Source organism: Tinamus guttatus, unplaced genomic scaffold (genome assembly GCF_059628265.1).
Source record: "Tinamus guttatus ecotype Peru unplaced genomic scaffold, ASM5962826v1 Tinamus_guttatus_pri_ptg000470l, whole genome shotgun sequence".
NCBI lineage: Eukaryota > Metazoa > Chordata > Aves > Tinamiformes > Tinamidae > Tinamus > Tinamus guttatus.
Window position 1 is genome coordinate 3345955 of NW_028289004.1, and position 24318 is coordinate 3370272.

The following is a 24318-nucleotide window of genomic DNA, read 5'->3' on the forward strand; positions in this document are numbered from 1 at the left end:
CCCAGCTTCTCCTCATGTGACAGATGCTCTAATCCATTACTTCAGTGGCCTGGCTTCTAAGAAAGTATTTTATAATAAATTCTGCTAGAGAAATGTTACGACCTACCAAGGATGTTACCAGTAACTAACTAAAACCAGAATAAATAGTTTGAACTTAGAAAAAAAGTGTTTTTTTTTTAATGTGATCTACCTTGTTGTTGACTATGAATCTATGATCATCTTTCTCTGGTCCAATTACTTTGGCCTCTTCTGTCCTAACTAGAATATTTACTTAAAAATATTTTGCATTAGCATCACATGGACGGTGAAGAGGAGCTTTTGTTTTTAAGGTAAATAAGCTTTTAGGAAGCCCTCCTGCAAAACAAGATAGTGGCTGATTCTACAAAAGTAGAATTATGGCCTTCACAGAATTAATTAAAAGGAATTAATCTTACAAAGTGTTACTCTGGTCTCCATATCATGATTAAAATCTGCACAGCTCTGAGCATATGCTTACCATATGCTGCATTGAAATTAAGTATTTCACAAGCATTTCCCAAGCTACTTCTTAAACTTGGGTGTTAAGATGAGAAGGACTCATGCATAAAATTAAAGCCAAGTCAAAGGTGAACCCAAAGGCTCGTTCCCAACACACACACTGCCTATATGCTCTTCATGGCAACCGAGGTAAATAACGCTCACCTTCCCTCCAGCTTATGTAACGGGGAAGCACCACACACAGAGCAGTCTCCTCAGACGCTGACCCCACGGCTGCGTGGGAACCCCAACCAGCTTGAACGTACCTACTCCTCTCCATGAAGTTCCGCAGATACGTTTGGGGGGAAGGGTGAGCGGTTTGTGGGGTTTTTTTTGATGCCTCAAAAACTTTAAGACAGTCTTTCGTGGGCCGAGCATTAACTATTTTTCTGAAATAAAATAAAAAACAAAACCAAGCACGAGGAGTGAAGCAGGGCACAGATTCCCGCTGCGGCGGCTCCCCTTGGCGCTGGCAGGCCCTCTCCGGGCGCCATTGCCCCCAGCCTGGCGCAGGCTGCCATGGCGCCGCTTACGTAAGGGCCAGGCGCCCCGGGGGCACCGCCGCGCGCCTCGCGCCGCCGCAGCAGCTCCCCAGACCCCTGCCTGCGTCCCCAGCTTTGCCCAGCCCCACTGCTTTATTATTATTATTATTGATGATAACTAATTGCTATGCTTTAACTGCGGACTGTGACCCAAGGCCGCACCCTCCCCCCCGACACGCATACTTAATATCCACAGCGCCCAGTCCCCCTCCCCAAACACACAGGCACAAACAAAAAAATAATCTAAAAAAAAAAAAAAAGGAGAGGAAGAAATAGGAAGCCGCGGGGCCGCGCGGCCTCCCGAGCGGGCCGGGCCGGGCCGGGCGGCGGCGCAGGCCGCGCGGCGGGATGGCGGCCGGGGCGGGGTAGGCGGCCCGCGCGGCGGCGGCGGCGGCGGCTCGGAGCGGCGGGCGGGGAGGGCGCGCTCCGCTCCGGGGGCGCCCATCGAGCCCGCAGCGGCGGAGGCGGCGGCAGGAGGAGCCGCAGGGCGCCGAGCGCCGCCACCGCTTCCCGCCCCCCCCCCCACGCCGCTCGCCCGCCAGGCACCGGCCGCCGCCTCGGCCGGCCCAGCAGCCGCCCCCGGCCCTGCGGCGGGCCCGGCCGCGGCGGTCGCTCGCCTCGCTCGGCGGCGGCGAGTGGCGGCGGCGCTGCCTTCCGCCTTTTCCTGGGTCTCTCTCGGGCAGTGACGTGACGTGCTGACGGCGGGCCCGGCCCGGGGAGCTTGGCCGCTTCCACTCAGCTCCGAGCTCGGCCCCTCCCTCCCCTCCCGCCCGCCCGCCCCGCCGCAGCCGCCGCCGCCGCCGCCGCGCTCGGCCCAGTCGCGCAGAGAGAGGCCGCGCCGAGCCGCGCCGGGCGTCGCCGCCCGCCACCCGCACGGTAAGCAGCCCGGGGCCCGGCTCCGCCGCCCGGCCCGGCCCGGGCCTTCCCCCTGCCCGCAGCAGGCCGCGGCGCAGGCCGCGAGGAGGCCGCAGCTAGGCCGCGCCGAGGCTGCGGCCGACGAGCGGGCCGCAGCGGCGGGGCGGGCGCCCTGCGCGGCCCCAGCGCGGCCCTGGGCGGCGGGGGCGGCGGCGGGAGGGCGGCGCGGGGCTCGGCGGCCCGGGGGGAGGCGGGCGAGGTCGGTGCCAGGCCCCGGGCCCAGCCGAGGGGGGTTCGAAGAGTGTCTGGAGGAGGAGACAAAATGGCGGCGCGTGCGGGGGGGGGGAGGTGGAGGGCGCTGGGCGCCATCTTGAATTAATCGCTCGGCGGCGCCAGCGCCTCGGCGCAGGCCGGGCCGGGCCGGAGGGGGGAGCCCCTGGCCCCGCTTGGCTCCGCAGAGCCCGCAGCCTCCCCACCCCCGCTTCTCCTCCGCCTCTCCCTCCTCCGCCGCCTCCTCCTCCTCCTTCCCCCGCTAGCGAGTCGCGGGGGAGCGCGGCGCTTTCCGGCCCGCGGCGGCTTCCTGCGCTGCAGCGCCGGGGCTGCTGGCTGTGCCCCGCCATCGCGCGGGTGCTCCCCGGGGCGCTAGAAACGTTAAAATACGAGCTCGATGCCCAGCATCTCCGTGAGGTGCTCAGGAAAACACCGTTTTATTTTATACAGTATCTGCAAACGCCCGCGCCACTGGCCTGGCCTACAACAAAAGGCGGGGGGGGGGAGGAGGGGAGACTTTTTTTTTTTTTTTTTAACTAAATTACAGTGAAAACAGCAGTACCAGTTCTCCTGCCAAAGCAGGGGGAGATGCACGGTGAAATAAACGGCTGAATGATTACCCTGCCATATTTGTAACATTGTTTTTATTCCTCCATCTATTCACCTAGTAACAGTGGGGGCTGCCCCCAAGCCGAGCCTTAGCTGTGCCCTGCAGGAGCGTGAATGTCGGCTCTCCTCGCGTGTGCGTGGCAGAGCGCGGGCGCCCGGCCTTCCCCGTAAGTGGGTCGCTCAGGGAGAGCCCCGCGGTGTCTCGTCACCGCAGCGAGGCCCTGGGTGGCCCGGGGCTCCGGCCCGCCTGGGACACGCAGCGCGTGCTGCGGTTTTTAACGTGGCAGCGGCAAGGCGCAAGGGGAGCTCGGTTGCAGTTGCACATTTGGGCTTCTGAGCGCGGGTCGGAGCGGGGTCTCACGTGCGGGGATTTTGCTGTTGGTGCCTTGCTTTTTTTTTGCTGGGGTGGGGCAGAGTTTGGCCATGCAGCTATTTGTTTTATGCCTCTGTGAATGAACAGATGTACTGTGCTTTCCTTAGCTGTAGACAAAGGAATTTCCTATGGATTTCTTTTTCATTAAGATGGCTTTTCTGAGGTTTTTCCTTTTTATCTTTTCCTACTTCCCCCTCATTTTTTGAAAGAGAGAGAGGGAGCAGAGAAACTGACCAACTGTCACATTAAAGCTTTTTCTTCTGAGTAACTGAATTTTTCAAGTTGCCCTTTCTTTAAAACATGTCAACTCATCATTTTTTTCTTATTTCACCTTGATTACCGTGGAAGGCCAGTTATGCCAACTGTTTTTTAATGTTATAATCTATTGAAATATCTGCGTGGATTTTATTTGACTGTTTGACAAGATGAAATTTATGAAAAATCCATCATTTTTAGTTCATAAAGTTACTTTATTGTATTGCTAATAGCTTAATACCATTTAATCTGTGAATATGTGTTTTTTCTGTGTGCCCTTCCACTTGGAAACATTGCCTTGACTTTCACAAAAGCAAAAACAATCAAAAAATCTCAAGGCATATCCTTGAATAAGCGGTTAAAATAATCATCTTGTAAGAACTAACTGAATTAGGTATATTTCAGAGTCATTCTCAAATTCATTATTAATTCTAAATCTGTATGAAGCTGACATAGACCCAGAGCCAAACAAAGGATAGAGGTACTTAATTATCTTTTAGGAGGTAGAAAACCTGGCATTAAGGGTCTAGGCTTGTTGTTGTTGTACCCAGCAGCTGTTAGGACAGCAGTTCCCAAATTCCCTGGTTTTGAACCGTGAGGCAGGTAGATCTGGATGTGGAGAAGGGCTAAGTGTAGGGATGCGCCTGGGCACCTGCTTTTCTTCAGGAGTTCAGATTCTCAAGCCAGAACTGAAAAATGCTTCTGTGTACTTTGGTGCCAGCACCTTCTCCTGAGGTAAGTGTCTACCAGGACTGTTTGAAAGCACCGGCAGGAGTTTCTGGCCTTCTGGAAACCTTGCAGGAAAGTGCCCCGTTCTCCTACGATATCACAGAGTTCAAGGTCTTGCCAAATAACTTGAAGACCTAGGCTCGGTGTGGTGCTTGCAGTGAGAAGCTTTGATATTTCTCATGTCAGAGCACAGTGTCTTCATCATGAAGCTGCAGGTTGGTACAGAGCTGCAGGGAAGACGTCCTTTGCGTTAATGAACCTGGGCCACTGTGCTCATTGGCTGGTCAGAACAGACAGGAAGAAATATGATTTATTTTCATTTGTTTGTTTGCCCATCTGCTGGTTAGACTATTCAAATGATGAAATTCTTATTTTTTTTTTCCCTCCCATCCACGGACAAAAGCCCTGATGGCATTTTGGATTGCAGATTTGGATTTGGGCACCTTTATCATTTGAGACAGCTCAGCTAAATCCTAATTTAAATGCCTACCTCCTCTTTTGACACTTTCTGCAGCAAATTTCTCCTTGTGTGGGTTTCCGTGCCTAACTGGAGAGCTGTTAAGGTCTTTATTGTCCTGCACAGCTATAGGGATTTGCATACATGAATCTGTTGGCAGGATCAGGGCACAAAAGTGCATAATTGGAAATCTTATTGAAGAACATATTCATTTGGTGAAGAGATGTTTTTATTTATTTTTTTTTCTTTTCTGAACAAGAAGAAGCACAAATAGCAAAGCATAAGTCCATGGTGTTTTTAAATCTTGAAAATCTACTTGCCCGAGAAACTTCCTCAGTCTGTGTATGACATGAGTCTTCGTTTTGCAAAATACGTAGTCTCTGTAGTTGAAAAGAGCGCTCTGATCCAGAGGAGGCAGCGTTGCTGCACCACGCGTGCGCTTAAAGATCTGTGTCCACGCTCCTGGTGCTGGCCTCCTAATGAAGGTGCATGACCACGAATGCTGCTGAGTTCTGCGCTGCAGTGAAAGTGTAGCTGTGGAAGTTGGGTCTCAGAGGTGAAGGAGACATGGAAATGGAGAGTGGAGGAGAGCCTGCTTGACAGCAGGAGTTTGAGGGAAGGATAGGGTATTAAAAATATATGCATCAATCACAAGAAGTGGGAATTAGTGGTGGAGCGGAGGCAAGTGGGTGATGAAAGCAGGAAATAAGAGAAAATGAGCGCCACTTCCTCCAGAATGCTTGTGGGGAACTGGTACTTCAAACTGGTTGGGCTCCAGTTGGTCAGAGGCTAATAATATGTGTGGCTGTAACCCTCACAGCCTTGACTTTCCCCAGAAACCTGGAGAGTGAGTGCTGGCTTCCTGTGGGGGTGTTGCCTGAGGAGAGAGGAGGTAGTTTCTAACAATTTTTAATCCCTTCTGCCTCCTCCCAAGTGGAAAAAAAAAAAGAAAAAGAAAAAAAAAGCTGGATTGCTGATACAATCTTTGCCACAGATTGACTTCTAAATTTATGAGTAGGAGGGTTTTGCTGTGTGAATGATGGGAATGCACTGTAGCTACAAGATGGAGGAAAGAATAAATGAGTGAGTAATTAAAGTAATGTACATAAAGGTATAAAAAATAAAGGTATAAAAGGAAAAGAACAGAAAAGAAGAAACTAAACACTGAAAGCAGAACAGATGATGCCATGAGCAGGAAAGAAATTTGTACTTGACTATGTATGTACTTAATAGGTAAAAATTGGGCCTGATCAATTCTTACTTAAATAACTGTGTGGAGCCTTATTAGGCTTACTGTGTTCTTGCTGCCCTGGCATGGCAGAAGTTGGTTGGCATCAGTCTTGCATCTGAGACTAAGAAACAGTTTTATCCTGCTCTTTATCTTGAAAAAGTATCTGCATCAATGGATGCTCCTGTTAGAAGTGGATGCTTTGACAGAGGAGCTTGGCATTTGGATTAACTATGAAACCATCTGTGTCCTGTTGGACAGTACAATGACTTGTTAGCACAGCTGTCTTTAAAATCTAGGGTTTTCCCAACTGAACATCAGAGAAGAAGTAGGGAATTCCTTGGAAAATATTCTACACAGCAGCTGTTTTTTCTTTAGTTTAATTTCTGGTTATATTTCGTCCTCAACTTTTAAAAATAAATCTTTCTGATTTATAATTAGGTGGTTAACTGTCAAGAGTTGAGAAATTTGAGCTAGAAAGAAAGTGAAGTCTAGAAGATGCTTGTTGCAGATTCTGGTTATAGATTTATGTTTTGAAGTAGTTGATAATTTCCATGAAAAAGAAAGAAGTATATATTCCTGTAAAGACTTAATGTAAATATTGGTTGCCAACATTTTTGAAAAGGTACTATTTATAGACACCTTGAACAGGGTCTTAAGCTTCCTCTGCGCCTGTCGTGACAGTATCATGGAAGTGGGTAGATTTCTGCTCATCGCTGTGAAAAATGTTTGGAGGATCGCTGAAGTCTTTACCTCCTAGTTGCTTGTACAGTTTTGCTTATGAGCAGCAACATGCAATATTTTATTCCCTCTTGCTGGTTCAGCATCAGGAAACCAGCTGGACTAAGTTCAAGGGACTAGTACAGGTTTATATTAGATTGTGTTGTAGCCCAATAGCCTGATCCTTTTTATATTGAATATGTGTGAGCAGAAAAGTTTAGGTGGGAGTTGCACAGCTTATATCAAGCATTCCAGCTTTTTGGTTTTATTTCATGCTTTTGTTAAGAAGAGTCTTCTGTTGCTGTTATACATTGAAAAGACGTTGACATTCTCTTAAATAATCTAGTGGAGTTTGACATTTGGTGCTTCCTGAGACCTGCTGATATTTTTGCTATAAAAGCCAATCAATGGTTTGTCTTGGGGCAGGTTGCTTTTAAATTCCTGCATCTGAGATTCAAAATCTATGACACAATGTTCTGGAACCAGCTAATGTTGATTTAAATCTCTGAAGCGGCATGAGAGAAATAGTAATTTCCTCCTGACTGTCCAACTTCATGAATCTAAGGGACATCTAAAGTGAAATGCATTGCTATCTGTTAGTCATCTACTTTTGGCTTAAACTTCTCAAGCCTCTCTGATTTGAGGATGCTGTAGCCCCAACAACGAAAAGGACTTGAGTGTGAACATACTCACGCTTTTTCTTAAGAATATCTGTATTTTTAAGAATATAAGCAAATCTCATTGCCTTATTTTGTCATATCCCTTTCTTGATCTTGCACTCCTTTGGTTGAGGCTATGCATGTTTGGTGCTACAGAGTAGTGTTTCTGGAATCCTAAGCAGAAGCACTCTGAAATCTGGGCCATCTTACAGCCAGGAGATGTTTTTTGTTGACTGTTATATGCCTAGAATTTTATCTTTTCCTATGAAGTCTCTTGTACAGGCAGAGATAATCTTAGTATGATAGTTACTAGTCAAATAACCTTTCTTTTTTACCTTCTACAGACACTGTGACTGATGAGAGTTAAAGGCCATGGATGAAGATGGACTTGAATTGCAGCCACATGAGCCAAATGCGTTTTTTGATCCAACAGGTCTGTCAGGAGATAATATCTGGATAAGAGTGTTCACATCAAATATTGTTGACTGCTTGTAGTTTATTTTGTCTTAAAGTTGTCAGTGATTTTGTATAGAGTGGTCCCTTTCAATTTGTTATTTTTGTTAGAGCAGTATGAATGAGCTGATTCTGTGTTGATCGTTTGGATGTTGGAAAAATGGAAAGCACTTGTGTTTAGTACTTTATATCCCTTGTGTATTTGCCTGTCTTAGTTGTCTATGTGCTATTAGGATGGTTTTGCTAAATGGCTACATAGTGTAAAGGTTGGAGTCAAACAGAAGTATCTTCAGTATTAAACACTTGAGTCAGTTTTATAATTTAAATGCCATTTTAATTATATTTTTCAGGAGCTGATGCAGCCCATATGGATGGAGATCAGATTGTTGTGGAAGTACAGGAAACAGTATTTGTTTCAGATGTAGTGGACTCAGATATAACTGTGCATAATTTTGTTCCTGATGATCCAGATTCTGTAGTAATCCAAGATGTTATTGAGGATGTTGTTATTGAGGATGTTCAGTGCCCAGATATCATGGAGGAGCCAGATGTGTCTGAAACTGTCATTATTCCCGAACAAGTGCTGGACACAGATGTAGCTGAAGAGGTTTCTTTGGCTCATTGCACTGTCCCAGATGACGTTTTAGCTTCTGACATAACAGCAGAGGCAATGTCGATACCAGAGCATGTACTGACAAATGAGTCAATGCATGTACCTGAGGTTGGACATGTAGAACATGTAGTTCACGATAATGTCGAAGAAGCAGATATTGTCACCGACACCCTGGGAACAGATGTCGTTTCGGAAGAAGTCTTGGTGGCAGACTGTGCATCAGAAGCAGTCATTGATGCCAATGGGATCCCTGTGGAACATCAAGACGAGAAGGGCAACTGTGAAGATTACCTTATGATTTCCCGTAAGTGTCTGGGCAAAGCCATAAAAATTCTCAGATTGTTGACCTGGGTGGTGGTTTAAATATCTGACGGAGGGCTTGTAACAATAGCAAAAATAGATGTTCTCTATTATCTAGTGAAACAAAAGTCTCCCAAATGTGTTCAAGATTTTTCTTTTCTCTTTTTTTTTTTTCTTTTGAATGTGTGGCAGCTAATAGTTCTCATGAAACTAATGAAGAGAAATACTAGCAAATGTGTGTCTGATTATAAATTACTTTTGTGGCATTTTATAGAATATGAACAAAAGAGTAAGAATTACAGTAAGCTAAATGCTATTTACTTAGAATGAACTAAGAGAAAATAAATACGGCATCATTTGAACATTCATGTATATGCAGATTAGTAAGATTACTGCCAAGCTATTAAGAAAACAGCAGAATTATTTTGTGGAAAAGAATCAAAAACAAGGGAGTCAAAATCTTTTTTCTTGGAAGTCCAAATGCTATTTTGTTATCCTTGTGTTGTTTTTTGCTATACTTCCCCCACCGTCCCTTCCCATTTATAGTCAAATACCAGCAGTAATGCTTTTCTTTGCTATTAGGATGTGTATTCTTCTTGATGAAGCAAAGGATATAAAGGTATGCTGCTCATAGAAAGAATAGGTATTGCTGCTCATAGCTGAGAAGCAACCTTAAATATCTTCATCTCCTAATTCCCGTAGAAACAGGGGCACAATCCACCTGAATGATATTTGAGAGACTTCTGGAAGGGAGTGAGGGAAAAAACATCGCAAATGATCAGGCCTTTTTATACTAGGGATATTAATTTGTGCAAACTAGAACTTACTCAGCTTATTATTTATTATAATGCTACTCGATACAACACCTAGAGTGCCCTTACTGGATATTTGTTTTTCAGAGAAATAGGACATTTCTTTTAGCCTGGTTATCGTATTTGATTGCCATTTCAGATCACTTCAGATTTCTCCAGCATTAAATGATGCCACTGATGAGGCATATTTGATGCTCTGTCATTTAATTCCACTGTTTTTTTTTTTTTTCCTTTGGGCACTTTTTAATGTATTATAACTTGTTTTAATTTTATATTCTGTGCTTATGGATTTTAATGTTGCTTCTCCTTACCTAGGATCACTGCATTTCTTAATTTATCATCTCTTGAGTTCCTTGAATAACCTTGTGCAGCCATGTTTTGAGTTTATATGAGGTACAGTTAATTCTCTATTATCTGGGAAAACAATGAAATGGGATAATGGAAAATGCCAATAACACGGAATATTGTAAACTTAAGCTGCAAGAATAAAGAATATGCAGAGGTGAAATAGAGAGGAGAGATCAGGGATGATGCTGAGTGTGGAGAACAGGCCACACTGAAATTACGCTTCTCCAAACCAGTATCTCTATGCAGTACAATACAGTGCAAATGTGATTTTCTACTTTGGGACCCCAGGTGGTTGGTAGGGCAGCAGTTCGAATGTTTCTGCACTTGCAGCCTAGTTAAGCGACAATGTGCATCATCTCCCCGTGGAGAACTGAGACCTGACTGTGTAGGGTCCCTGTGGATGACCCTTCTCTAATCTTCATCCTCGACAGTAGCACTTTAAGGTGCTGCTCCTGCCCATGTGCTCACTCTTCTGCTGCAGGTTGAATTCATCCTAAAGGAGGGACAGCAGAGAGAGGCTCCTTGGGTTGCTGCCCTTTGAACACCGTACAAACTGGGGTCTGCATGATGGGTGGCATAGATGTGTTAGGTGTCCCCTTGTACCACTGCCAGCGTGGCCTCTTGGAGAGTGGGTGAGGGCAGGAGAGTATTGACAGGTGCCATGTTGCGTGTCACTGAGATGCATAATAGTGAGGAAGGCTTTGACATGCCTGTTGTCTGGAGGTGCTACCTGTCACAGAACATAGGAATTTAATGATTCAGTTGTATATTCTGCATTTTCAGCCACGTATTTCTGCAGACGTGTGCATTCCGTACTTTATTTGATATTAAATGCCTCTCGATAGCCTTGCCCAGTGCTTTCTGTAGCTTCAGAACCTTAAATAAGCCAGCACTTAAAACAATCATTTGGCTACAAAAAAAGCCTTTTTTATTCGTACTTAGAATGTAAAGTATGTGCTACAGTTCAATTTAAAGGGAAGTTCCCTATTACCACCTACTGTGTGTGAAGCCTGCCCAACAAGTCCTTCTGGTTTCAAAGTCAGAGGCTAGTACTTTCCCAGCAAGTCAGGACTGTCTTTCCAAACAGTCTCTCCGTTGTAGGGAAAACATTATTTGAATTCATTTCTATTTCTTTGCGTTGGCAGTGTGTGTGTTTCTTGATCTTCTCTGTTGATTTTCTGTTCTTCACTTACACTTAGGTGGATTTTAAAAGACAGTAATATCAACCAAAGTTTTGGTTATTTTTTTCTGCTGAACCTGTAAGTTCATGCTCGATTCTGGCAGACTTTGAATTGCTAGGGCAAGTTTTGGAATAGAATTTTGCCTGCTGTTATAATAGGCAAATGTTGCTGCTTCCCGGATCTGTGAATTTGACTGTTCTTCAGAGTGCTTTTGCCCATCTCCTTTTATCTTGTCACTTGAAAAGCAGGGATTGACAGCCTTTTCCTTTTGTGGTCCTAGGTTTCTCAGTCTATATCCTTCAGTGGAAGTCATAGGAAAAATCCATTGCTATGTTTCCTGTCTTTTGGCTCTCTTTAAGTGTTTGTGTTTTAATTCCTGACATATTGCGTCAATTTAGTTTTTTTTTTTTAATAGGATACTTTTTTTGTAAATACTTTTTTGGAAATTGCTAAGTATATGTATGTATATATGTGCTTACTTATACTTCTGCTTTCTTTTATGGTTGCAGAGTACAAGAGTTTAAAGAGTACAGTCCCTGTGTGTTTCATTCTGTGACTTTCTTCCAAGAAACTCACTATTTTAATACTTTTTTCCCATTTACATTTAATTTAGTCTCTATCTTCCTATGTCTTTGTGCTTTCATTTCCAGTATAATGCTTCTTGACACAACTTACATCATCACTTATCTTTTGATGTACTCTCTCACCTCTTTTTTTTTTGGATACTTTACCTGTTTTTTTGGTCTATGGTAGATTTGGGACAGTTAGTGCCAGAACTGAGTCAGGTATTTTGTTCATTCAACAGAGGATACAAACTGCTACTAATCAGTGCTTAAAAGGATTCCAGCAGGTTTGGTAAATTAGATTTTCTTTCATGTAAGCCATAACAAACTCATTCATGAAGATTCTGCACCGAGCCTAGTTAGAAAAGGATAAATTACATTCTGGCACACATCAGTCCAATTTCATTAGTAGTAAATCTTAAGGCATGGAAAATCATTTTCCCCTAAGTGAAACAGTAGTGGTGAGATTAGTTAATTTTTAGAGGAAAAATGCAACAACATGTCATGGACTAATCAAGCAAAATAGTACCGTGCACCTGGTCGTATGGTAGAAGTTAAGATTTTTGCTTGTCTGATTTTATTTGGTTTGGTAAAGGAAGACGTCTTTTGTCATGAAGACAAAAGGTTGCTCTCTGGTGTACACACATTTACTTGCAGTAGAAATGGTAAGGCACAAAGGAGATGTGTGGAAGGGAAGCCTCACAAAGTTTACGTTTCACATGTAACCTGCAGATTTAGGAAGTTATGTGATGCTTACGGATGTAGGGGCTGTGTTATGTCCATATTTTTGCTTTGAGTTAGAAATGTCTTTGTTGTCTTTGAATTTGTTGTTGGTTCTCTTTGAATTAACACTTTTCATTTCAGGAGTCAGAACCTGGCATGCTCAAAGAGATAAAATAATGGTTGCATCATTCCTTAGGTGTAGATAAAACATACCTTTCCTCGTGCTTGGATATTGTGTTTAAGTTGAAAGCAGTGGAGCTAATCAACAAAACCATAATGTGCAGGGGGAAAGACAGTTGTTCACGCATGATGTCAATGGTATTAAGATTAAATAGAACAGATTTCTCCCACCAATTGGGAGGGAAACTTGCTTTGCCATTAACAAAATAACTTGTCAGTAAAATTAACTTTTTCTTTGGTGGACTAGTTCTCTGCTATCGGGTGAGCTTTAGGTAGAACTTATATATCAGTCATACTTAAAATCTGCTTGGGGAATAGAGCACGCATGTAATCTATTTTAGAGCAAGCATGATAGTAAGCAGTGACCTTTTGCATTAATACTGGTTCAACAAGGCTATTTCTTTCTGTATGCAGACAAAGTATGCCATAATACATGTTTTTTAATGAGGGAGGGAATCATTTGGGAACATAAAGGATGAAAAAACAGCTGTGTTTTTGTCTGCTTGCTCCGTACACAGATTTTGAAGTGTTAAACTGGTATCAAAACGTTTTTTTTTTCTTTAATATCTCTTGAAGATATGCCCTAGTGTGATACTTACCTATGAGCTGAGGTGCCTTAGTGCTAAAGTAAAATATGTCTTTTCTGTTCCTTTAATTTTCCTCATGCACTCCCACATAAAGAAGAAACTGTAGGAGAAAAAAGCTTATGAGAACCAAACAAAAAATAAAGGCAATTTTCTAGTTAGCTCTCTAGGTGTAAAAGGCTGCAAGGATCTATATAGGCTGAGACACTAGGTGCTGGATATAAAAAAAAAAAAAAAAAAAAAAAACTTCAGCACCATTTAAACAGATGCACTATGTAGGGTCTTGGACTGCTACTCTCTGGTACAGGGTAACTGGCTTGAGCTGGATTTTAAATATTGTTTTTATTTTTATCAATGCAGGGGGGCTGCTTGGGCTTGTTTCTGTCCCAAGAATGCAGCTGGATGTATTTTCATAGGAGGGAAAGATACAGGAGATAGTTATATTGCTTGGACATTAAAGATTATGACATTATGTAAGTTGGTTACTTAAGATATAACATTTTCTGGAAAACATGCCATTGTAGTAGAATAAATATTAAACAAATGATCTGCTGTTAATAGCTTGTTTCTCTTTGCTTGACCTTTTATTCTTTCTTTTCTTATTCTTGTTGTCTTTTTGTTGTTTTCTCCACATTGTAGATGATGACTAGATAGGTTCCCACAAGGTGAAAGACATAGCACAATCCCTATTTAAAGCCTTTCTCATCTGTTTGTGCTTGTAATAAAAATAATAAGAATTACCTTTATATGGAAGTTGTTAATAAAATATTGGAAATATGTACTTTTGTTTAGCTGTTTCTTACAGCTTGCAATATATAAAGGGTAGGTTCATCAATCAGTGAAATCTATGAGGGGTACTACCAAACTGGCTCCAGACTGCTATCTTGGAATGTATTTTACACTAAATGGTGTAATTCCTAATCATTTTTCTCCTTTTTTAACTTAGAGAATTAGTCTGAAGCTTTTACTGGATCCTTTTATTCAAGTAAAGCTAGTAGACAAAACATGGTAATATCATACACTTATTTTCAGTTAATATCTGATTTATATACATGCACAGTGTATGGCAGCATTGGAAAAATGCCATTCTCTCTCTCTTTTTTTTTCTCTAGTATCTGACTTGTGGGTTTAATAACTGCCCAGTGTCTGTACTGTAGAGAAAGCAATCACTTCTATAAACTTATCCAATACTTAAAAAAACAGGTTTTGGTGTTGTTTAAAATTTCAAAGCAGAAGAATGTTAAAAAGAAAACAGTAGCAATAATCCATGGGTGAGATAGGTGTGTGGGGTCCCTTTATGGGCTGTGAATTGCAATGACAAATTCAGATGTCATCACAGTTTCAATTCCAGCATTGAGCAGTCATGTACTCAAGTATCATTCTCTCTAATTGTAAGATAGTGACAAAACGAAAAAGCAGGAACATAGCGGAAGTGTTAAACAGGAATCAGGTTTCATAAATGCTACTAGAACATCAGTGAGTCTGTGCGGATAAATGCTTATTTAGTCATAGGACCAAATATCATGGAAATGGGGCCTTGCTTGAGGGAGAGAGATTCTCTTTGGCGTCGTTTGTTTCTCCTTCTGATTTTTATCTTCTCGTATTCCTTTTTCTTTCCACCCGCTTTTCTTTCTGCTGTTACCTCTTTGCTGCTGTCCTGCTGATGGCCTTACTTTGTGAAGCCCTTCAAGGACTTCAGTGTTCCAAGCCCTGCCATCTGGCAGTGAATTGTTTGTTTCTTTTTTTCATCTGGGGAAAGTTGGAGTGTTTGTGCACGGCTGTTTCGTTACACGTTAGTGGAACTGTTCGAAAATACTCAGCCTAAATAGCTATTGCATTTTTAAAATACCGTTCATTGGAAAGGGAAGTTAGGGATAAACAAACTATAACTTGGATAATAAGCTTTTAAAGTCATCTTGTTTAAAAAATGACTTTGAACCTTGGAGAACTTCTGTGTGTTTTTTTTTAAAGAATAAATGGAGCATATTTTAAAAATCTGAAATTTTTCTGTTTTACAATATTATCAAGAGATACTTCCATAGCAAGATAATTTATCTGTTTTTGTTAGAAGAAACAAGCCTGTCTCTCATATGGTGCCACATAGATTTGGGTTTTATTTCAATTACTTCAGCTCTAATTTTTCTTCCTAGAGTCTGTTCCAGCAGCAGTTGAACTTGATGGCAGAGTTTCCCTTTGGCTTCAGTGATAAAAAATCAGTCTACGCTGACTTGAAAGCCGTCCAACTATCCATGTGTGACACAGGAAACAGCCAAGTTAAAGGAGAAACTGCGTGAATCTAGCATAGGAACCAAAGCAAATTTAGTTTTTTTTTGTCAGAGTTCTGGTAACATTTGACATTTTGTGCATCTGCCAAGAAATTTGTGGAAGTCAGTCCAGTAACTGAATGGGCATACTGTGAAGCTCCACGGTTAACGTGACCCAAATAACATCCTAAGGTTTTCACTTGTGAAATGCTGCAGGGTTTTAGAAACAACATGTTATATTGTGCCTTGACACAAAATCATTTTTAAACACCATACTTCTCAAAAACTTCTGTACGGTGGCCACTGACTTGGAAAAATGGCATTTAATGCTTTTCTGCTGCTGTTTTTCTGCAGAGAGTAATAGATCAACTTATTTCACTACTTCATAAGCTAATATGGGACTTCATATTTCCTTTGACTCATGCTTGCTGATTGGGAAATTGTACTAGCGTTGAGTTCTTTGTGTTGATACATGAGACAGAAGATGTGGAAGTTTATCTGATGCAATGCTTTCTATAGTCATCATGGCAAGAAAATAGTAATAATACTTGAAGCATTTTTAATTTTTATGGTTTTTAGTAGATCTTAAATAGTAAGTTGGCACAGCTACTAAGTAGCAAAACTCATGAAATTACCCCTATAACTAATCCTAGTGCCAGCAAAGTGAGCATATGACATATTTGAATATGTTGTATCTAGTAGGTATGGTCATTTAAAAAAAATCTGCAATATTTATTGTACAGTTCTTATACCTCTTTTAGTTTAAATTTTATGTCTGATTATTCGGAGTCAAAACTATACTTTGAGGGAGACATACCAATGTCCAAAAGGGACTTAATGAGCCATTAAGGCAAAAATTTCAAATATGTCATCATGTTAAGAGTTCTTAAATAAATTCAAGACTATGAGAAACTTCTAGGTTTTTGAAATTGGGAGATTCCCTGAATGTCTCGAGCTCCTGGATTTGATTCTGCCAGTGCATACATAGTAATTTGCCTTGAAAACCTATGTCTGGTCAAGTAGGGCTGTGTGTGCGCATGCACGCGTAGCGTGCTACGTAGAAAGGTGATTCGCTTTTTAGAGCCGTCATGTTTGTATGGGATGCCAAGGCAAGTTGCAGCAATTCAGACTGAAGTTTGGTGTCAATGAACTTCTGGAAAGAAGAGAACAAAATTTCAGCTGATAACAAGGAGAGTACTTAGAGCCATAGCATAAAATCCAGTGCAAGTCCCTTTCCGTAAGGGCATTCTGAACAATGAGTAGGTTCATCCACACACTAGTGTCAGGGAAGGGCTTTGGGGCTCCATTTCTTCCATCCCTTGGCTGCTGCTGGGTGAGAAAGATGGATATTTTCTCTTCCTGTAATCTTCGTTTCTAGCCAGCTGGAAGAGTACTTGCAAGGAACCAGGTCTTACTCTGTTTGGTGGAAATAGAACCTCTTGCGTTAGAGACAGGCTTGAGCAACAGGTAAAAAAGCATCTGGAAAATCAGTTATAAAATTGTTAGATGGGGAGGAGAAAGCAGTTTAAGTTGAGAATAGGGGAAATAATACTGTAGAGAAGTACTAATGTGCTATTTTCTTCGCACCATCTTGCTGCAGATCGCTGTTTCCCCACTAGTCTCGTGTGATGCTCGTACTTATAGTTGTGTGACTGCTGCACCCTTGCAGCTCCCTCTGAACTATGGCTTGAATTTATTTCTGTGTTTATTGTTGTTGTTTTCAAGGATATGCAAAAATATTTATGGGTAGGTTCTTTATTACAATGTAATTTCAAACTGCTTTCAAATTTCCATAATAAATTGTCTTTTTTATCTGTTTGTTTATATATGATTGGATAATTGTAATGACTTGTTTTTGTAGTGGATGATGCTGGTAAAATAGAACATGAAGGTTCTGCTGAAATTACCATGGAAGCAGAGCCTGAAAGTGGCTCTTGTAAAGTGGATGGCATTTGTCCAGAAGTCATCAAGGTCTATATATTCAAAGCAGATCCTGGAGAAGATGATTTAGGTAAAATATGCTCATTTTAGAATACTCCAACTTGACATTTGAAATATTGCATAATTAGAGGCTGTGGATTCTCTCAAAAGTCACCTGTAAAGAGCTCTGGATCCAAATGTTAAAAAAAATATAAGCTTTCTGTTTTCTGCAGTTTAGAAGAGAATTTAGTTGAAGTAACTTAGAAATAATTTCCTAATTCTTCCTAATTAGGAGGCACAGTAGACATCGTGGAGAGCGAGCCAGAGAATGATCACGCAGTTGGATTACTTGATCAAAATAGCAGTATTCGTATTCCAAGGGAGAAAATGGTTTATATGACAGTAAATGATTCTCAGCATGAAGATGAAGATTTAAGTAAGTAGGTGGCTTTCATTTGGGGATGGGGATCTTCACTTTCAACAGTGCAGTATTCTCATGGTTTTTGTTTTTTGTTTTTCTTTTTAATTTCTTTTTCTCTTAGATGTTGCAGAAATCGCCGATGAGGTTTATATGGAAGTAATTGTAGGAGAGGAGGATGCAGCAGCGGCCCATGAGCAGCAAATTGATGACACTGAAATTAAAACCTTTATGCCCATAGCTTGGGCAGCAGCTTATGGTAGGTAATACTCAGACAGGTGACACTGGCTGTAGCAAATGCCCAAGATCGCTTTCTTTTTTGAGGGTGGTGAAAAATTTGTGCTTTTGTGTGTGTGCACGTATGTGTGTTTTTGAGGTTTCACATAGAGAATGTTTTTTTTGGCATAATGAGCCTTAAAATTAAAAAGGGAAGAAGAGAGAAGCTATAAAACAGGCTTCTTTTGTTCTATTTTAACACTCTATATCCTTCATGTTTTCATGATATTAGCAGGGTAAATACACAGGCATTTAGGTGAAAAATTGTGCCTCAAGTACATGTCCTTCACAGTTTTAGAACACAATAAGAGCTGGCTTGAATATAAGACTGAATATTTACAACTTTTGAAAAGGAGCAAATTGGAAAGTTTTAAAATCAGATAAATGGTGAAACACTGACCCCCACTTGATTTAAATGTGTTCCAGAAGGAATATATAAATATGTGTTTTCACACATGGAAATAATTAACAAAAAAGAAACTGAAGCGAATCATCCTAAAATTGCATATAATATTGAATACCTGGATGTCAGCTGGTGCACAAACTCTATTCTACAACTTACATGAGCCGATAGAGCAAAATCTAGTTCTTAAAAATGTTTCTGCATTGTCCCTTCCTCCTGAACATCGTTTGGCTGAATGAAACAGAAGAGACAGTCATAAATAGGTGTGTGCACAGCACGGATTGCTTCAGATGCCAGGGTCATGCAACAGGGGGCTGGAATCATGGAAGTAAGTCAAGGCTGCTGGCTTAGGTGGGCTCTCCAGGCCCTGCACGTGGCTGTTCATGGCTATGGTTCTGCTCACCTTTAGTCATGAATATTGATTCTGTGCACTCTATAAAGGGAACAGCTATTGGGCATCTTGCATTTTCTTCCCTTTCTGTCTCCAAGTTTTGCTGGCATGCTCTTCTGATTCAAGTAAATACTTCTGCACAAAATTTGTTCTTAAAATTTGCTTATGCACTCAAATCACCCAAAGTTAACAAATTAGCCAGTAAATACCGCCCTAAATATATAGTATTTACTCTTCCATATTAACTTTTAATTCTTCTGTTGGTTTTATTTCACATGATACCATTTGAATATGAGGCAAAGATGATATTGTTGTCCTCTTTGTATTATACCCTCTTTGTATTAGACATTTGTTTCCAATGGCAGTAACTTATAAATGTTAAAATACCAAACGATATGTTGTGTGGTTTGTATGCAAATGTTCAGAACTGGCTCACTGATCACAGCTCCCATTCTGAAACTTGGTGTGTGAGGAACTTCAGTCTGGTAAATTCAGTCTGGAAGTGAATGGGAGCTCACGCATTGATGTGATATCAGGACTGAGTAGAATATCAGGCATAATGAGTGTGGCGACTTGCTTGTGTTTGCCAATGAGAGACATTTGGGGCATAGTTAGTAACCAAAGGAACAGGAAAAAATCCTGCACGTGAAGGAGAACGTTTTGGGAAATAAGTCTCTTTATTCCTGTAAATCATGTAGGGCTTTAATTAAAAAAAAAAAAGTCAGGTTCATAATGCCAAACAATTCCTAAATTACATACAGAGCAGTTCTGCAGCTCATCCTGTATGTTATTACGGATTGATTAAATGTCAAGCTAATATTTTATCTTGCCTTTTTTTTTAATTGCATTATAGAGTTTGAGATTCAAATAATGTGTAGAGTGATGACAGTAGGTAACTTTTCAACTTGTCTCGTTAGGTAACAATAATGACGGGATCGAAAGTCGGAACGGCACCGCTAGTGCTCTTTTGCACATAGACGAGTCAGCTGGACTTGGGAGACTGGCTAAGCAAAAACCAAAGAAAAAACGGAGACCTGAGTCTAGGCAGTATCAAACAGGTGAGGACTTCGTAGCAGTCTGCTGGGGTTCACGTAGGTATTTACCCACTGGCAGGTGTGCCCTGTTGTTAGGGTGTGCGTTGTCTTGGGAAAAAACAATGATTATTTTGTTCCTTTATTCCTCACAAACAGAGAGGAATTACTTTGCCTCATAGACAAGTGCATATTTTATTTTAAATCTTTTAAAGACACAGATGTTGGGGATTGTGCTGATTTCTTTGGTGGGGAGGTGTGGAGTTTGGCATCAGAGCTTCCAGTAGAGGGGAAACCATCTCTGCCATAAAGAGAACAGTATTGTAGCAAAAGGTTATAAACTTCCTGTCCTAAACTAATTCCAGTGGACTTTTAAAAAGAGGATATTAGACAGCTAGACAATGTTGAATAATAGTAGTTTCAAAGATTATTTTTGACTTTATGGAGAATATAGAAAACAAACTTGATATATTGCATTATATTTACTCAGTAAGTGATGGAAAATCTGAACTTTGTGTGTGTTAGGTAGTGCCAATTCTGTGGCCTCTTTTGTTTTGTTTGTGCAATAAATTATCTTCAGGTTAATTCCAGTGTTCGTTCTTGACTCTGTGAGAACAGATAGGTTCTTCTGGAATACTGCATTATGGTCTGAATGATTTATTTGTTCTGATAAAGTTGAAAAAGCACATGACTTTTGTTGTAGTGGTCTTGACTTAAATTACAGTGGAAGTTCCTATCCCAAATTGTGACTTGACTGTAGGAATTCTGTTTTTTTCTACCTGTCAGTTAGTAAACCAGGCAAATTTTGTCCTTGAAGCTTACTTTTATTATTTCCAGCTACTTAGTAAGTCCTCTTTCTAAAATGCTTTTGTAAAAGAGGGCGTTGGAGCATGTCTAGCCAAATTCAGGATAAACAAATTGAGGCTGATGGATCGGTGCAAAAGAACAACTTCCAAAGCTCTGACGTGCCCTCACGTGAAACACGTTTTCCTTGACTCCCACTTGGGTCTCTGCTCTGATTGCAGTGCTGACAGATGGCATGAGGAGGAGGTGTTAGTTTGGGGGCATGTAGTCAGTGATAGGTGTTTGAACTGCCAGATTAAACCTCATCCACAAAGCACGGCAAGCAGGTGAAGTGTGTGTGATATACTTACCATAACATGCTCAGTGTAACAAGCTGGGTGCTGTTCTTTGCACCAGCATCAGTTTTTGCGTGTATTTAATGGGTGAATTCAGCGTGCATTAAAATAGAAATATTGGAGGGGAAGAACATCTGCATGATACTTTGCATCTAAACCAATAGTTTCCTTTTATCTCTTGACAGTAATAATTAATGAAAAGAGTAACTCTGTCCATTTCTTCCACCTAAAGTAATGAGCTTGATTATTCCATGGTAAAGTGTGTGTCTGTGTGTGCCTTTATATGACGAGTAGAATCGATTCATTTTCTTAACGCTGAATTAAAATTCTGTTACGATAGCTTGCTGTTTCGGTTGGTATATTCACAGATTGTCATGTCATTTCCTTCCCTGATTAAAATTATACTTTCTAATTAAAAGACAATATTTAGAGACTCTTTTAACAAATCCCTTTAGTATAATTCATGTGACGTTGATTTTTTTTTCCTGTTAAAATGTTTCTCGCTCCACAGTGCTGCCAAATGGGGTAGTTTTGAAACTGCAGGTGTCAGCATTGGAGAAGTGACTGACAACTCTGTTTAATAAAAACCAGAAAGTTGCATTTAGTAATACATGCAGGCTTGAACTATTGTTCAGCGTATTGTTAAGGTTAAAATAGGAAATGCAGTGAAGTGTAATGTTGATTGAGTTTTCTGTGTTTTTTCCAGCAATAATTATTGGTCCCGATGGTCATCCGTTGACAGTCTACCCCTGCATGATTTGTGGAAAGAAATTTAAATCCAGAGGTTTCTTGAAAAGGCACATGAAAAACCACCCAGAGCACCTTCTTACTAAGAAGAAATACAGATGCACGGACTGTGATTACACTACGAATAAAAAAATAAGTTTACATAACCACTTGGAGAGTCATAAGCTGACCACCAAGACAGAAAAGCTGATCGAGTGCGATGAGTTTGGGAAGAGCTTCTCTCACGCAGGAGCTTTGTTTGCTCACAAGATGGTGCACAGGGACAAAGGAGTTAACAAAATGCACAAGTGCAAATTTTGCGATTACGAGACGGCAGAACAAGGGTTACTGAGCCGTCACCTTTTGGGCGTCCACAGCAAGAACTTTCCTCACATTTGTGTGGAGTGCGGCAAGGGCTTTCGCCATCCGTCGGAGCTCAAGAAGCACATGCGGATCCACACTGGTGAGAAGCCCTACCAGTGCCAATATTGCGAGTACCGCTCGGCCGACTCCTCTAACTTGAAAACCCACGTAAAGACTAAGCACAGTAAGGAAATGCCATTCAAGTGCGATATTTGTTTCCAGACTTTTTCAGATACCAAAGAGCTACAGCAGCATACGCTCATGCACCAAGAAAGTAAAACGCATCAGTGTTTGCATTGTGACCACAAGAGCTCCAACTCGAGCGACCTGAAGCGACACATCATTTCCGTGCACACAAAAGACTATCCTCACAAGTGTGAGATGTGCGACAAAGGCTTCCACCGGCCTTCGGAACTGAAAAAGCACGTGGCGGCTCACAAGGGTAAGAAATTGCACCAGTGCAGACATTGTGACTTTAAGATCGCAGACCCCTTTATTCTGAGCCGCCACATACTCTCAGTTCACACAAAGGATCTGCCGTTCAGGTGCAAGAGGTGTAGGAAGGGCTTTAGGCAGCAAAACGAGCTGAAAAAGCACATGAAAACTCACAGCGGCAGAAAGGTGTATCAGTGTGAGTACTGTGAGTATAGCACTACGGACGCCTCGGGCTTCAAACGGCACGTTATTTCCATTCACACAAAGGACTACCCTCACCGCTGTGAGTACTGCAAGAAAGGCTTCCGAAGGCCTTCCGAGAAGAACCAGCACATAATGCGGCATCATAAAGATGTTGGGCTGCCTTAAAGTCTCTTTCCACGGACTTACGGCTGGAATTACAAAGGAATTTTGCCTTTCGGGCAGTTAGCTTATTTTAAAGCCAATCACCTGCGATCACACACACACACATACACACACACAAAAGAGAAAAAAAAAACAACAAAAAAACATACTGTGCATTTGATTTGTTGCTGTATAAAAATAGGATTATTGCTTCTAGTTGACTTTTATACCTTTTGTTCAATAGCGTGTTCGGAATTCTATTCAGTTTGTTTAATAAATGAAGAAAAGATGGCAACAATAAAGTTGCATTTAATAAAGTAAACCCTGTCTCATACTGAATTTTTCAACCATAATAGTTTATTTAAATATATTTATCTTACTGACCTCGTTGATACTCACAGTATCCATGTTAATGCAGTTTTGTCATGAATTTAAAAAATAGGAATTTAAAAAACTTCTCTTGATGAAATTGTCCGAGGTGTGTATAAGATGGGGAGTTGTGATGTTGAAGATAAAGTCACTAGGGCCCACTTGATTGTCTTGTTTTAACTATACAGACTTTGTGGCAGGTTAACTATTTTACATTTGAGGAGTTACACATCTAGCATCGAACGGAAGCTATTCTGCATTTTAATTCAGGTTTTAAAGCTAAAAAAAAAGAAATAAATTGTTTGGGCATTTGTTATCCTTTCTTTCCTTTGGAAGATTTAAAAGTATGCTCAGATATTATGTTTATTATTCTGTGCTTCTTTGTCTTTGAAAGGTTGTGCGTTACAAATTAGTCGCTTTTTTCAATTTACTGCTGACTTAATGTTGAAAACATGAAATATTGTTGTTCCATTTACAGAGTTGGTAGCTTACAGCTGTTTGTACATGCAGGTAAATGTACTTCAAATTTAATGGTTTTATGTACATTAATATTTCTTCGAAAGAGCAGTATGTGGGTCAAATCACATTTTTATTGTGAACTGATATAAAATAAAATTTAAGACCAAGAGGTGCCTCAATTTTGGAAATGAGATATTTACAGTGAGATCTTAGGTGGGAATGGAGTGGAGCAGAAGGGTTCACAAGGAGCCGAGATGTTTTTGTGGAGATATCCTTCGTACAAAAAGTAACTTGTGACAGTAACAGAACTGTTCCTAAACTGAATGTTTTTCCCGAGCCATCGGCAGCTGTGTTAAGCTGCCGTTTGCTAATTCCTGCAGTATCCAGAATTAACCCAGTTCTCTTCACTGCTGATGAGCAGCTGGGGGAACGCTGCGGCTGTTGCGGGCGGTGTTACCCCCTGAAGGCTGTTGGAAGGAGCGCACTGTCGCTGGCCGCTTGCGCGGGGACGTGCGGCGCTCCCCACGGCAAACGCCCATCGACAACCCCGCACGACTTAGGCGCCTGGCGGAGCTTAGGGCCCCGTCCCGCTGCCCGTCCTCAAATTCCCACCCACGCCGCTGGCTGCTCGCGGAATTCGGATGACTGTAACTCCCCAGGTTGGCCAGATCGTACCCGCTAACGTCCTCGCTGGTGGAGGCCCCTCGCGTGGGGCGGCCGGGCCCGCGAGCCAGCAGGCGGGAGCCGGAGCCGGCGTTGGCTCCCGTTCCCAGGCGCAGGGACGTCCTCCGCACACCGGACAGGGGTGA

General features: G+C 41.8%; 1 protein-coding gene across 1 annotated transcript; it reads left to right on the forward strand.

Annotated features, from left to right (window-relative positions):
• The first annotated feature begins 1839 nt into the window (after positions 1-1839).
• On the forward strand, positions 1840-23676 carry ZFX (zinc finger protein X-linked). The gene is made up of 8 exons (XM_088532757.1): positions 1840-1934; positions 7558-7646; positions 8017-8583; positions 17096-17245; positions 17447-17590; positions 17697-17831; positions 19560-19700; positions 21519-23676. The coding sequence occupies exons 2-8, from the start codon at positions 7586-7588 to the stop codon at positions 22703-22705; spliced, it is 2385 nt and encodes a 794-aa protein (XP_088388883.1). The 5' UTR covers positions 1840-1934; positions 7558-7585; the 3' UTR covers positions 22706-23676.
• The last annotated feature ends 642 nt before the right edge of the window (positions 23677-24318 follow it).

Coding starts and splice junctions, on each gene's coding strand:
- ZFX (XM_088532757.1), top strand. CDS start 7,586: ATGGATGAAGATGGACTTGAATTGCAGCCACATGAGCCAAATGCGTTT. Junction 17,832..19,559: donor AGCTTGGGCAGCAGCTTATG/GTAGGTAATACT, acceptor TTGTCTCGTTAG/GTAACAATAATGACGGGATC. Junction 19,701..21,518: donor GTCTAGGCAGTATCAAACAG/GTGAGGACTTCG, acceptor TGTTTTTTCCAG/CAATAATTATTGGTCCCGAT.